This window comes from Tetranychus urticae, chromosome 1, assembly GCF_039701765.1.
Source record: "Tetranychus urticae isolate SD_2017Ah chromosome 1, NJAU_TeUrti_SD_1.0, whole genome shotgun sequence".
NCBI lineage: Eukaryota > Metazoa > Arthropoda > Arachnida > Trombidiformes > Tetranychidae > Tetranychus > Tetranychus urticae.
In genome coordinates this window covers 24,241,990-24,256,322 of record NC_142958.1, presented here as the reverse complement: position 1 = coordinate 24,256,322, position 14,333 = coordinate 24,241,990, and the positions used below count along the sequence as shown (strand labels likewise).

At 32.6% G+C, this 14,333-nt stretch overlaps 3 protein-coding genes across 8 annotated transcripts; 2 read left to right on the top strand and 1 right to left on the bottom strand.

Annotated features, from left to right (window-relative positions):
* Positions 1–675: 675 nt before the first annotated feature.
* Positions 676–3,164, top strand: SiaT (beta-galactoside-a-2,6-sialyltransferase). Its single transcript, XM_089270433.1, has 2 exons — positions 676–813; positions 916–3,164. Exon 2 carries the CDS (start codon positions 1,191–1,193, stop codon positions 2,394–2,396), a length of 1,206 nt encoding a protein of 401 aa, XP_089126559.1. The 5' UTR covers positions 676–813; positions 916–1,190; the 3' UTR covers positions 2,397–3,164.
* A 128-nt stretch (positions 3,165–3,292) lies between these two features.
* LOC107362453 (uncharacterized) lies at positions 3,293–6,467 on the top strand. 3 transcript variants are annotated; one of them, XM_015929530.3, is made up of 5 exons: positions 3,293–3,725; positions 4,907–5,019; positions 5,088–5,230; positions 5,317–6,019; positions 6,097–6,467. In XM_015929530.3, the coding sequence occupies exons 2-5, from the start codon at positions 4,974–4,976 to the stop codon at positions 6,177–6,179; spliced, it is 975 nt and encodes a 324-aa protein (XP_015785016.1). In that variant the 5' UTR covers positions 3,293–3,725; positions 4,907–4,973; the 3' UTR covers positions 6,180–6,467. The 3 variants fall into 3 exon arrangements, with proteins under 3 accessions (XP_015785016.1, XP_089126560.1, XP_025016663.1); XM_089270434.1 differs by lacking the exon at positions 3,293–3,725 and adding an exon at positions 4,027–4,045; XM_025160895.2 differs by lacking the exon at positions 3,293–3,725 and adding an exon at positions 4,151–4,491.
* LOC107362451 (solute carrier family 12 member 8) lies at positions 6,465–13,873 on the bottom strand. Of its 4 annotated transcripts, none has more exons than XM_025160894.2 (11): positions 13,659–13,873; positions 13,533–13,570; positions 13,374–13,474; positions 13,164–13,312; positions 12,844–12,973; positions 9,603–9,876; positions 9,272–9,409; positions 8,968–9,153; positions 8,572–8,803; positions 7,170–8,349; positions 6,465–7,086 (listed from the first exon to the last, which is right to left on the bottom strand). In XM_025160894.2, the coding sequence occupies exons 6-11, from the start codon at positions 9,777–9,779 to the stop codon at positions 6,918–6,920; spliced, it is 2,082 nt and encodes a 693-aa protein (XP_025016662.1). In that variant the 5' UTR covers positions 9,780–9,876; positions 12,844–12,973; positions 13,164–13,312; positions 13,374–13,474; positions 13,533–13,570; positions 13,659–13,873; the 3' UTR covers positions 6,465–6,917. The 4 variants fall into 4 exon arrangements, with proteins under 4 accessions (XP_025016662.1, XP_025016661.1, XP_089126557.1 ...); XM_025160893.2 differs by having other exon boundaries at positions 13,381–13,474; XM_089270431.1 differs by lacking the exon at positions 13,374–13,474 and having other exon boundaries at positions 13,533–13,599.
* Between the last annotated feature and the right edge of the window lie 460 nt (positions 13,874–14,333).

Genomic DNA, 14,333 nt, shown 5'->3' with positions numbered 1-14,333 from the left:
ACATAATAACAGTCTTTATCGTCAAATAATCACTAGAATTGAACAAAAAACGACTGAATAAGACCCAAACATTGAAAATCGATCAAGTAAAAAACCGTTATTCCAACAAAATGTCAACATACCAAGTTACCATGGATTTAATATTGAAAATCAAAATGAATGAATAAAGACTGAAACACAGATGTAATTAATTGGTGAATCATTCGAAATGTCATCTTAAATTAATCGACACGAAGGAAGAAAAAAGGAAAATCTTTGTTCCCAGAAGTTTAATCAGCGTTCATTTCTTTCCGCTGAACATGTCGATATCTATTGTATTGCTACCCATTTATTATTAAATATAAATCATGAAATCCAAAAGCTGCCTGTTAATTGTTTAAAAAAACTGTGACAATTACGAGCTATTATATTAACCTGTAAAAGATCTTGTATGAAACGAATAAAAAATGCAGATTGAAATATTGATGATTGGTTAAATTGTTAAACAATCGATTGTATCACCAAATTGTCAGCATAGAGTTACCAGACGAGTCAATAAAAAAGCCAAAATAATAAACATGAAAGCTCCATCTATCTTTTTCTATGCTTTCAACTGACACTTTGCAAGATCTTCTGAATTGTAACCAAGACAACGTTTACTAAATTGACAGATTTTTGAAATATTCGAGGATTAAGAATAAAGTAAATTGAATAATCTTCATAATGTAATCTTCATTTTGTAATAATTTGGTTTTATTGTTTTAATCTCATCAGATCACATTATTCTTTAAAGTAACATTCTGACCTAAACAGATGATCTTGGTATACATCAAGGTAAAACCTAGATTTTCTCATTTTTAACTCATTTTCATTGAGCCAAGTGATTTAATTGTGCGACTCTAATCTTATTGATTTCATATTCTACTTCAATCTCAGGTAATCTTAGGAACAAATATATTCAGAAGATAATGGTGGATGAAGACCAGTTAGAAAAACAAAATTGTTTTGGAATCCATACAAAATAAACTCAACCGTATTCTATTCACTGATAGTCATCGCGATTTACTGTTGATGATGGACTTCTGGCAAGTGCTACTAAGACTGGGACAGTTTTCCGTTCTGACATTCAGATTAGTTTTTACCTACTATGATGCGAGCCATAAAATCAATTCTATGTGGTAATCGTGTAGATTGTCCTCTCATACCAAAAAATGAAGCTTCTTGGATGCGCGATCTGTTTTTTCATCGGGGTAACCCTATTCAGTAGTGGTTTTTATTTTTATCTGATAATCAGTCAGTATATGATTTCACAAACCTATCAGGTACATCGTGCTATGTTTAAAAATATGGTTGATTCGGCTAAAGGATTCATTGTATCGGACGAAGAATCTCTATTTCAATCTTCCAATGATATTGATACAATCGAAAAGCATCGTAAAATGACCCTGAATGTTACATATGATCATGAGCTTCGAAGGAAAATTGAGATATTTCTTGTCCAGTTGAGGTCTAAATTGAGAAGTTGGGAGCTCAGAAGCAAGAGTATTCTTTGGAAAGAACAAAATTCTTATAATCGATACAACATCACTTATCAAAGATCAATTCCAACGTATCCTAGTGTAACTCGTCTATGTACCGTTCCATTTGTTACGATTGACTCTTCGTTAGAGCCTTTCACTTCTAATGGATTTGCTCCAATTTTGCCAAAAATTCCAGTCATTAACTTTTTAAAAGAACGGTTTCCTATTCATGAAACATGTGCCTTGGTTGCTAATTCTGGTTCTTTATCGGGATCGATGAAGGGTACGGAAATTGATTCCCACGACATAATTATCCGCTTTAATGATGCACCCACAGTCGGCTATGAAGTTGATGTAGGAAAAAAGACATCCATCAGAATACTCAATTCTCAAGTTGTTTCTCGGCGCTCTTTCAACCTGTCCGATCCTTTATATTCATCAGCAGTGAATCTAGTTTGGGATCCATCCTCTTTTCAAGTCGACTTAAAGCACTGGTACAGTTCTCCGGATCACAATTTTTTCCCGAATTATCAAATTGCAAGGAAACTGACACCAAATATTCCTTTTTACATTATCCATCCACGAGTTGCTTGGGATCTGTGGAAGCAATTGCAAACCAGCAAACCTCATCGAATTAATCGAACACCACCTTCATCTGGATTCATTGGTCTCCTTTTAGCATTGCGGTTATGTTCATATGTTTATGCATATGAATATATTCCATCTATTCGTATAACGGAAAAATGTCATTATTATGACAACACTTCAGGGCTCGGCTGTACATTTGGTGACTGGCATCCATTGGCAACTGAGAAGTTGTATGCGCTACATTTGAATACAGCAAGTGATTATGATTTAGCTATTAATGGGCGCATGAGAACACGTGGATGTGGCTAAATTGTGATACAAACTTTGAGAAGCGCTCAATCAACTCCAGCTGAACTCTAACTCAAAACATTCATGATTTCAATAGCAATTTCATATCTGGTTTTCACTTCGATCTCCTGATCGCGGATGAGTGGTTATCATCAAATTGGAAACAAAATTAAAAGAAAATAATTAGTAATGATTCTTAAAATTCTTGATCTAAACTTTTACCAATTATTGCATAAAAAGTCAAATTTAACGAGTCAAACATTTACATAATAACAGTCTTTATCGTCAAATAATCACTAGCATTGAGCAAAAAAAACGACTGAATAAGATACAAACATTGAAAATCGATCAAGTTAAAAACCGTTATTCCTACAAAATGTCAACATACCGAGTTACCATGGATTTAATATTGAAAATCAAAATGAATAAATAAAGACTGAAACACAGGTGTAATTAATCGGGGAATCATTCGAAATGTCATCTTAAATTAATCGACACGAAGGAAGAAAAAAGGAAAATCTTTGTTCCCAGAAGTTTAATCAGCGTTCATTTCTTTCCGCTGAACATGTCGATATCTATTGTATTGCTACCCATTTATTATTAAATGTAAATCATGAAATCCAAAAGCTACCTGTTAATTGTTTAAAAAACTGTGACAATTACGAGCTATTATGTTAACCTGTAAAAGATCTCGTATGAAACGAATAAAAAATGCCGATTGAAATATTGATGATTGGTTAAATTGTTAAACAATCGATTTTATCACCGAGTCAATCTTATTTGTTGCAATATTTTCTGTCGCTTTTATTTTCAACTGAAAGTGAATATCAATTTGTTTCTTTTTGTCTCTTTGTTTGCCCTCTTTCTCTCTCTCTCTCTCTCTCTCTCTCTCATCCACTTATTATGGTTCCTCCCAAAAAAAGTGTAAAGGCGCAAGAAAATAACAAGCGGATAATAACCCACAGACTGTACTTTAAATCGATCGTAAAGTCTATTTGTTTGGACATGAACGCAATCGCAAATTGACTATCTTTCTTCTTCCTCTCAAAGTCATAGTTTTCCCTCTCTTTAGCCTCTCCGCCATGCTTCTCTCAAGAGAGTCTCAAACCAAACATTGTGGTTCGAATATTTGTTACATTTTTACTGTTTTGCCCAATTTATCTCACACCTCTGCAACATAATCATCAACTGCTTCTTCGTCTTCCTCATTATGCTCATCATCTTTATTTGCTTCTTGCTATAATTCATTTGTTTTACCCGTCATCTAATACTTTTTGTGCTCATTTCGATTCTTTCTGGTTAATTCGTTAAATTGTTTATCTTGGAGGATTATGCGGCTAATCAATTATGGTTTGTATCAATCTTTTTCATTGCTATTAACTAGACTCTTTATCATTGTCTAACCTAACTGAACCTCTCAGTCACTATCACTGGTCAATGTTTGATTATTCAATGTCGGATAATAAGGTTGTTGAGATGATTGTCATACTTTTGTTTGTAATTTTCACATAAGGTCAATGAAATTAATGATAATTGTTTTAAATCCTGAGTCTACTAAACTAGCTAACTCTTGGAGCTATTGTAAGAGGTGATTGTGATATTGAGAGTTTTTATCTCATCTCTTCATCTCAGCGTTTTAATATTGAAATGCAACAAATTATTGATCTAAGGTGATTACAGTTTAAAATTTAGAGCTTTATAAGCTTTCGGTATATTTTTCAAGTTATGACACTTTGTCAATTACTATGGATTTGAAAGATTATGATTAAAGTTGACAATGACTATCTTTGTGTTAACAATGACGCTGTCAGGATGACAAGAACTGTTGTCAAAATAAAGAGAAGGCTCTTGTCAAATGTTAAATGATGTTTGATCTGTTGTTAAGAAGGTGAAAACTCGATTGTAATACATTAATCCACTCGAGTCTATTTTCACCAAATCATCCATTTTGATAAACTCACTCACATTTCATTTTGTAACACAAAAATCGTAGTACAAACAGTATATCTACTGCATGTAACATTCATTATGATTCAAGTACTTGAAGATGTCTGCCTATTATTAACTAGAGTGCTCAACACTTAATGAAAATTGGTTAAAGATAACCACGAAATTGGTAAGAAATATCGATCTTCATTTTCATTGATTGATTGAAATATTACATTTATCGCTAAATCTCGTGAATTTCATCTTTTCAATTGTTCTTGAATGTATCAATTTTTAAGTTATCTTTAGCTATTAGTAAAAATTCTTATTTAATGTTCAGTTTCATAGTCAGTAATGGTCAGATAGCCTTTAATTAGTCTTCTTTCATACCACCGAATGTAATCTGTTGAAAACTCTACATTTCACCTTTGTATTTGAAACATAAAGGGTTGATTAATTTCTTGGGCATCTTCAATACACAAGCATCAAAAACTAAACTGACAATAAAAATCAAGACACTTTCATATTTAATAATCTTGATTCTTGATTTATTTTAAAAAATACTCATATTTAGCCCAATCTTTCAATTATTTAATTTTTTACAGATCTTGGATAGCTGTTATCAAATTGAAATTACACTTAAAAGTCATCTTTAGGTGACATTGACTATCAATGGACAATTCAGTGATTGCTCGAAGTGGATGGCTAATGAGAAGAGGTAAATTGTATTCAAATATTATTTAAACAATCTATTTATTTAATAAAAAAATTTGCTTCTTAATCAAGTCTCAGGGAAAGATTGGAGAAAAAATTGGATTGAATTATATCGCGATGGTTACTTAAAGTACTACGAGAATGATTATAGTCCCAACCCAGAAGATGTTATAAATATGCCAACTGAATGTATATCAATCAAAACTGGTCTACAGGTGATTATTAAATACTTTCAAATACCAGAACCAATGATTTAAATGATTTCAATTTTAAGCTAAATATTAATTTTTCTCTCTTTTAGGTTGAGGAAAGTTATTGTCCACCAAGTGGTTTCTCATCTCAATGTGTATTTGCTGTCTCAGCTTCTGGCAATAAGAAATGGGTTTTCTGTGCAGATTCACCCGATGATATGAGAGCTTGGCAATTGGCTTTGGAACAAGCACGTCTCCTTATTTCCCGACCTCCTCACCATACTCAACATGGACATCACCATCAAACTCACCCTCATGCTCATCACCACCTAAACCATCAATCAATACTTCATAGTATGAGATTGGCTGGTCTACCTGGATCAACAATACCATTAGAGGAATATCATCGTCTCAATCAATACACTCAATTACAGCACATGATTAATTCTCGAACTTTACCGTTACCATTTAGTCACAGTGATCCAAGGATATCAACATATCCGCTTCATCTACCAACACCAAATGTCTCACAATCAAACAATAGTACAACACCATCAACACCTCCATCAATCTCATCACCGGTAACAACAACAGCCATTTTTCCTATTCCAGTGTCACCAGTGTCAGCTCCACCTCCTCGACTTCCTTGTTTTAATTTCAACTATCCGCCTCCAAGTGATCAGTCCTTACGACATGGACCATTTTATCCTCCAATCAGTCAAACATCAAGTTTACCATCAACTCCACTCTCATCGCAATCAAGAATCTTTCCATCACCTTTTCCTGAACCAGATACTAGAGGTTTCAATCTAGGTATGTTCAATATCAATTGTCCATCGATTTAACCGATTCCTAATTTTGTTGAAATTTATAATCTTATACTTTTACAGATTTACTGACAGGATCAACGACTAGTCCTGATGCTCGTCTTGGTACAAACAGACTTGTTTGGCCACCATTTATTTGGTGGTAACGATTTTCATTGTAATCATAAGCACAAGTCAAATCAATATCATTCCTTGTTTTTCTTATTCAAAATCTCGTCTATCTATTTGCAGATAGAAAATTCTGATTCTAGTGTGATTGTGACTTCTTTCATGAAATTTAAATTTTACAAGAAGATCACTTTAAATTAAACGGTGATTCAATAAATAATCACTTTCACGCCATCATTTTGTTTATGGTGCTAACTTGTCGCCCCAAAAATATATTCATTTCCTAATTTAAATTCTCGTTAATAAAAAGAAAGGCAAAAATATAATTATTCAGATTGTTAAGCTGAACTTATTTAATTTAGAGTTGATTTAAAATCGTCATAATAATCAACAGAAGGTACATTTTTATTTATATACAGAATAGAAAAAAAGTATATTCAGAATTTAAGTGATTGATTATCGTCAGATCGATGATTGTATTTCTTTTTTTGATTAGTTAATCACATGGGAAAATTGAACCACAAAGGTGTCGATTTTTCGTAAAATATCAGGAAAGGAAACAGGAAAATCAATGACTGTGTCCATTCAATGTTTCATATCCACAGTTAATTTACCAAGATTGTTCCAGTTAATTGTAATAAACATTTAGAGAAGTTAATGATAGAATAGAATGGAATGGAAAGATCACAAAAAGATCACAAAAAATCACTTTAGGTAAATATAAATATTTCATATGTTGTTTCATTTGAATAATTTTTGGAAACTTGTTAAATAATTCATTGGTCAGGTGGGTATCGATTAGTATCGCTCGTAGTCGTGGTTATTTGATGATATTTTTCACGAGCAGCAAAGTCAGTTCCTTCTTGAGTCAACTGTGAAGCTGTTATATCTAGATCAGGGTTTGTTGTAACCACAAAATGCTGATAGTCTCCGTGTGCGTCTCTCCTGTAATAGATTACAAATTAATATTAGAATGCGAATAAACAGAAACAATAAAAGATATTTGGTTTAATTGATTTGGAACTTACTTGTAAATTCGTCGCATTTTCAAGCGAAAATATTCATAAAGGCTAACCTGTGATACACCAGGATAGACACCTTTATTAACATGGCCAATGTACAGCCACAGAATAGCAGTGATGGAAATGATAATAATCGAGTAAAGCCAATGGACAAGAAACATAAGGATAACTTTAACAAGAGCACCAAACAAGGATAAAAATTTATTAGACAGAAGACGATTGATTGTCTGATTCCATTCATCTCCCAGATAAGGATACATATCATCACGCTTTCCAGGGGAAATAGATCCAAGACTGGAATGGCGAGCCGAAGTTTCACCGTCAGCTTCCTCGGTAATCATTGAACTTTGATCTCCAGGAGAAGTTGAAATTGATGAATCTGATTGTTCGGGACTACTTTGCTCTCGGCGAACATATATTTTCTTATGTTGAGGCATACCAATTGTCCTCTCTGGAAACAGCTGATCCAAAGCACCAGATTTAGCAGTTGTACCATAATCTTGAACATTTTTGCTAGCATTTTTAATCGAGAATGTGGGCGATGAAGGTGAATAACGAGTAAATCTTTCTTCTCGCATCAATTGCATCTCAGTGGTCAGTGAAAGTGCAAAATGAGCATATTCAATCCAAGCAAAAGTCATCAAGTAAGGAATGGTGACAATTGTTGCTAACAAATTAACGCTTCGTACCATTGTAAAGGCTAATGTTAACAAAGCATAAACGGTTAGCGCATAGATTGGTAGTTTATTTGGTCCTCGTCCTTTAGATAGGAAGCTCATTCCAGGGATAATCTTTTCAACTGCCATGTCCTGAATGATTCGTGGAGTTGCATAAAGAGATCCCAAGCTGGATGACATAGATGATATGTAAATACCCGCAAGTAAAAGGTACCCAATGGCTGATGCTTTAACTGCAATCATTGTGTCACCAAGCAGAGCTGAACGAGTACAAATGCTACCTAAACCAACCATGAATAACATGTAAAGAAGGAAAGCTGTTCCGATTGCTGAAAAAGTACCCTTTGGAATAGATTCACGAGGATTGTAAAGATCGGTGCTCATATTGATACCAGCAAATACACCAGTGACAGCTGGAAAAAATACTCCAAAAACGGCAAATAGATTGAGATTGTCTGGTTTAAGATTTTGGAAGAAATTTTCACGATTGTAACCAATTACACCAGTCTCTGTAAGGTTGATATAAAAGTGGTTAAAGAGTCGAAAGAATGGAAAAAAAGCATTAGTGGAATCATTAATGAATGAATAATATATAAACTATGGTTGAGTAAATTTTTTGTCTCTTGAAAGGTTTTATTTACCAAAGAAAAATCATTATCAACGCGAATGGATGAAATTGAATAAAGATTTAACTTTAACCTTTCTATAAACAAATGAACAAAGTATCTTACTTGGATCATGGGAGATGAACAATCCAAAAGCCAAATCCAGCGCAGCCAGAATAAGGATTGCTAGGATGAGAAATTGTAGACGAACAACCCATTTAACTCCAGCAATATTAATTAGGTATAAAACGACAATTAAAACTGATCCAATAACTGGTTGAAACCAAGGTTCAACATTGTCTATAAGAAGGGCCATAGACTCGGCGAAACCGGTAACATGGAGAGCACAGTTAACACACTGATAGCAATAAATAATGAAAAAGAGAGGTGAATATTAATTATTCAAATGTGCAATCAAACCAACAGTCTGGATGAAATACAAGCTGTTTGTCAATATTGAAACCAGTGAAAGAGTATCAAAAGATTGATAACAATGTCTCATAAAGTAAAATTGATATTTACCGATCCAAAGCAAAAGACTAGGCTTACTGCACCTCCAAGCCGAGCTCCAAGAACCTGTGATAAGCAATAGTGAATCGTCCCTCCACCAACTCTTTCCGTGATTTTGATTCCGGCAATTACCGCAATACAGCAAATTCCTAAGCTAAGAAGTACAATACCGATAGACAAGAGAATCCCAGCATTTCCCTGTTGATCAACAAGTGCAAAATTATATAAAGTTTAGATGTTAATCATGAATTTGATTGATGGTGAATTTGCTTATCTTTGGCTGATCCAGAAAATTGTTTACAAACATAATACTTACAACAATCCAACCTGCACGGATAAGAGTGATTACACCAAAAAGATGGATAACACAAGATGTATAAACACCATCCCAGGTACCAAAAAGAATTGGTTCTGAGATTAAGAAATTAGCTTTCCAGAAGGGTTTATCATTGAGCTTGAAAATTGGACAGAAAAGCAAAAAAGAGAATGAATGAGAATCATGACAATGAATCAATGAATGGTTGTTTTAATTTTCATTTTTTCTATCAAGTGTTAATTTCCTATGGAAGTAATTTATGTTGCTGATTCTGATTGAAATGACAATAATTGTAGTTTAGGAAAGACTGATGTGAAAGCAAATTAATTACCTGATCATGGAAGAGCTCATTGTGAAATAATTTGCCGAAAGCTGTTGATGAACCTTTCCTTTGGATGTTACTGGTGGTTGGCTTAAAGGTGGATGGAGAGTCAGAGGTTGTAGCCTTTAGATCAAGGCCCAATTTACCTGGTTTAGCTATTGACTCTGAATGGTCATGGTCTGCCATATTAAGAAAATAATTAAAATCACAGTGAAATTACTTTAAACATGATCCATATGGTGATGGTGATAATGGTGATAATAAAAATTCTGGTAAACTACAGCTAGAGGAAGAAAGGGAAGAGAGAGAGAGAAAGGAAAGACAAGAGAAACAAACTCAATATGATATTAAACTAAATGATATACTTAATGGTGATGCTGGTCTTCATATGATCAACTCAATCTTCATCTCTTTCCAACTGTTATTTCAGTAGTATGAACATGCCTCCTACGCTTTTCATCCAATATCGATCAGTTAATTTCATCTTGTACCGAGTTAAATGTACCACTGAACTAAAGCATTTGGGCAACTCTCACAGGAGAGATCATTTGAAGAGAAAAGGATGAAAAACGAAAGTCAGGGGAAAAAACAACGATGATTAAGAGCGAAAAATTGAAAACAAAAGATTTATTTTACTCTTTCTCATCTCATCATCACTTTTTTAGCTTTACAAAATTATGTGTTTATCTCCTTAAGCTCTGAGTCTGGTAGGCTCTTACAATGGATTTGTCTTTGAAATACCCTGAATCAAGCTTGAAAAAGGAGAATCACTTGAATTAAACTTCAAATAGTTGAAATTATCAAATGCAACATGACAGTTGCATTATCAATTGGATAAATATAATGTGAAAGTTGAAAATTAAGTGAAATATTGAATAAAAAGGTCTATCTTAAGGATTTTTATGATTTATCCAATCTAATCACCTCACTCAATTTGCAAATTTTCAATCTGACAATTTCATGAGCCATGACAAACCTTCTTAATTCTTATCAGTTTAGGGGCAATCCGATCAAAACAATTAATGAAATAAAAATTTCAATTAGATTAAAAACTGATAAGAAGTTAATCTAATTTTCACAAAAATTTAATCTGAAGAATGTCCACCATGAAAATTTTTTTAATTGACGGCAGGCGCAGGTCCTAAATGTTGTTAATTTGGTTGATCGGATCTTTGTAAATTAGTGACGTCACAAATTATTGAAATTTTATCTAATCTTATCTTTACTAACATTTTTATCCTAATTTTTAACTACATTTCTTGTTGATCGGATTGCCCCTTAATTAACAGTCAGTTTAAATGGTTTATTAACAAATTGTAATAAACTAAGAAAAAGAATCTTTTAAACATTTTTACTTCTTAGTAAAATAATTTTATTGCATTTACAGTTTTTGCAACTTGGTTTATTTTTACGATTGGTTTGTTCATCATTATGAAGATGGCACGACTGATTTAATACAGTTTTTTACACGTTTCTTAAAAATGAATTAAATTTTGATCAACTTTTATGTTGCAGCTGTGTTTTAAGTGAAATTTGAATGCTGTGAACACCTATTATTCAAATTACTCAAATAGTCAGATTTTTATTGATTTGCATCTAAAAACAATCAAGGCCTCACTGGAGTAAAAAATCCTTGATTGAAACTAGTGTTGTATTGTTCCAATATTTTCAAGGAACAAGAACAACGAGAAGAACAATTTCTTCGGAACAAGAACAAAAAATGTTGTTCCTAGTTCTTAAAATCGAGAACAAGAACAAGAACAAGAACAGTACAAATCGGAACAAAAAAAACCTAGCGGAACAAAACACTAAAACTGAGAACAATTTTGGTGAAAATTTTAATTTATCAACAGATTTTGGGCAAAATAGGGTTTGACTTGAATCCCTCTGGTGTTAAAGGGTTACTTTAGGCACTCATTTAGCATTTTATTGCGTCACCTTTGTTCTTTGCCAGGAACAATTGTTCTTTGCTCTGTTCTAGATTTTGGGTTGTTCTGTTCCTAGGTTGTTCCTAGTTCCGATTTTTCGGAACAAAACAACGGAACAGAACAAAGAACAATTGTTCCTGGCGCTGGAGAACAAGAACAATACAACACTAATTGAAACCAAGAAATATACAAAAGTGCGCAAGTTACATAAGCACACTGAATAACTGCTCTTTATTTTTCATCAAAATTTGATAGAAATTCATGTACAGTAGGTGTTAGGGTTAAGTTAACAAAAAGTGGTCAGACTTAAGTTAATTTTTAAGTGTCGCCATCTCGAGCATATTTAGTTTCTAGAGACAAGGAAAAAACAATGTAATAGAAAACTGGACAAAAAAAGTTCGATTCTAATGGTACTTTAATTTATTGTTAGAGGGCGACTATGAAAAAAATCTTCCCTTTTGTTAACTTAACCCTAACCCCTACTGTATTCGAATGTTGCTGCGTCTTAAATGTAAGTTTAAAATATTGATGCAATTTATCAATGATGAAATCAGCCTGAACAAATGATATGCAATTCTTGAAATATAACCGATTTAGAAGAGCTCGACTTTTGACTTGTCGGATATGGTCAGTATTAACTTTTGATTATTAAGATTGAGTTCCAAAAATGGTGAAATACGTCAATAAGGTGGAAATGTTAGATTCGGGTGGTGGAAATATGACGAAAAGGCCGATCCCTAAATTTTTAACAAATAATTTGTGGGCAACCAGGTTTTGAAAACATTGTTTGCCTAACAATGTTCGGGTAGTTGTTTTGATTATCAGCATAGAGATGGCATGACGAGCATATTATGATCGTTTCAATGTTTTCCTTAATTTTGTTGAAATTAAAACGTCAAATTAAAATTTTCAGGCGAAAACGCAATTAAACTAACAACCAGAAAAAAAGAGTGAGCAAAAGAGAGAAAGTTGATGAGGTAAAGTGGTAACAGGTAAACTGGTTTTTGGTTGGGAAGAGAAAAAGAAGTTTAAATAAAGAAACAAAATCTTGTTTCATTTTAAAGGTTAATATCAAAAAAGCGGGAGATGATAATAATGAGGAGGAAGAAAAGGAAAAGATGAAAGATAAACAAAAGAAAAGGTCATTTTAATGCATTAGTGAAAAAACTAGATATTTTTAATCTATTTTACCTAAGACAAAAGGTAATAGCTATAACACATAAATGCATTTTATGTGTTATAAAATAAAAGCTATCATTCATTTGGCTTATGTCCATAATCCGTAATCTAATGCCATGAAAACAATAAGATTAAAAGGTTACCATTTCATGAGTGTTATCCAAATCCTCGAGCAAAAACAAAAATGATTGGGATATGTTATTATGTTGCTAGATTCTATGTTTGCGAAACAGCCGGAAAATGGTTTGCGTTTTTGAGTTGAAATAGGTCCAGCTACAGAGAAAGGGGGTGAGAAGAGATGTAAAAATATATAAATTAAAAGGAGTTGATTAAACAAAAATGTGAACAAAATTAGAGTCAAAGTCAAGCAAAATGTATTTAATGAATGAAAAAAGCTAACAAAACGACGATGTAAATAATGATGAGAGGAAGAGAGAAAAATTGTGGGAAAGATTTTATTTACCTGCATCTTTTAAGGTCTTCACTAGGAACTAGGATGTCCTAATAGATTGAATCATTTGTACAACCCCATCCTACGGTGTTTCTGTGTGTGCGTATGTTTGAGCTGGATCATCACACCCATGCAGAATCTGTGGCTACCATAAAAAGGAACTATTGAAATAAAGAGAAAAAATATGTAAATGTTACATCAATATCGTACAGATATTAGTACATTTTACCAGCCATCAATAATAAATAATTTGGTAGAGTATACAATTGGTTAGGATCAATTTATAGCCATGTGATGTTGTTGAGTTGAAACCCACGCGATTACTGGAAAAAAGATCAACCCCCAATTGTTTATTAACTATCATCGAGGATGATAACATACCTGTTATTACGATTAAATCCAATTATCCCTTATAATCACTGAAATATAATCAGAAAAGGAGCAAAAACTAAAACAATGAAAACACAGTTAAAATTAGGAACAGTTAGTATAACGATTATAACTCACCTTTACCGCTTTGATTGACCATGTCAAGCATCACAAACATAACTAATTTAATTCCAAACCGATTTAATGAAGAAAATAAATTGACAACACTTGACAGAAATTAATAAAATTAATTAAAACATTTTTTTGATAAAACAAAAGAAACAAAAAAGGAGGGCTATTTAGGTAGGAAGAGGAGGGGAAACAACATAAAAAATGAACCGCCATCTTCACTGCATATGAAAATGTTACCAACGGAAATTGATTTGACTATTTTAGACAAACTAATCTGTTTTATTTTCACAATTAACTTGATTCTTTAACTTTTTTTCTTAATATAATGACCTGATATTATTTAAAATTAATGTAAACAATTAAAAAATGTTTTCCGTTAACAATGAAATTCTCATTTAATTTTCAAGCAATAACAATTTAGCTCTAATAATTTAACATGAAGGATGGTATGAATAAAATATAATTCAGGTCATGGAAGGATAAAATTCATGTTAATGTTGATGAAAAATGTAAAATTCAATCTTAATGTTGTACAATTGCAAGTGAATTAATCACTTTATTTTAAATTCATTTCAATTTAAACAAAAACAAAACAAATGTCGATAGTTATTGGGAGTAATTTTTTAGCTATCAGTTCATGGAGAACGATTTTATTTTAATTGATTTGATTTTGGGCAAACA

Bases quoted from the DNA above. Each gene is read 5' to 3' on its own strand.
- SiaT (XM_089270433.1), top strand. From the start codon at position 1,191: ATGAAGCTTCTTGGATGCGCGATCTGTTTTTTCATCGGGGTAACCCTA.
- LOC107362453 (XM_015929530.3), top strand. From the start codon at position 4,974: ATGGACAATTCAGTGATTGCTCGAAGTGGATGGCTAATGAGAAGAG. The intron at 5,020-5,087 runs GTAAATTGTATT...TTCTTAATCAAG, and splicing joins TGGATGGCTAATGAGAAGAG to TCTCAGGGAAAGATTGGAGA. The intron at 6,020-6,096 runs GTATGTTCAATA...ATACTTTTACAG, and splicing joins TACTAGAGGTTTCAATCTAG to ATTTACTGACAGGATCAACG.
- LOC107362451 (XM_089270431.1), bottom strand. From the start codon at position 9,779: ATGGCAGACCATGACCATTCAGAGTCAATAGCTAAACCAGGTAAATTG. The intron at 8,804-8,967 runs GTAAATATCAAT...TATTGCTATCAG, and splicing joins TAGTCTTTTGCTTTGGATCG to TGTGTTAACTGTGCTCTCCA. The intron at 7,087-7,169 runs GTAAGTTCCAAA...AATCTATTACAG, and splicing joins AAAATGCGACGAATTTACAA to GAGAGACGCACACGGAGACT.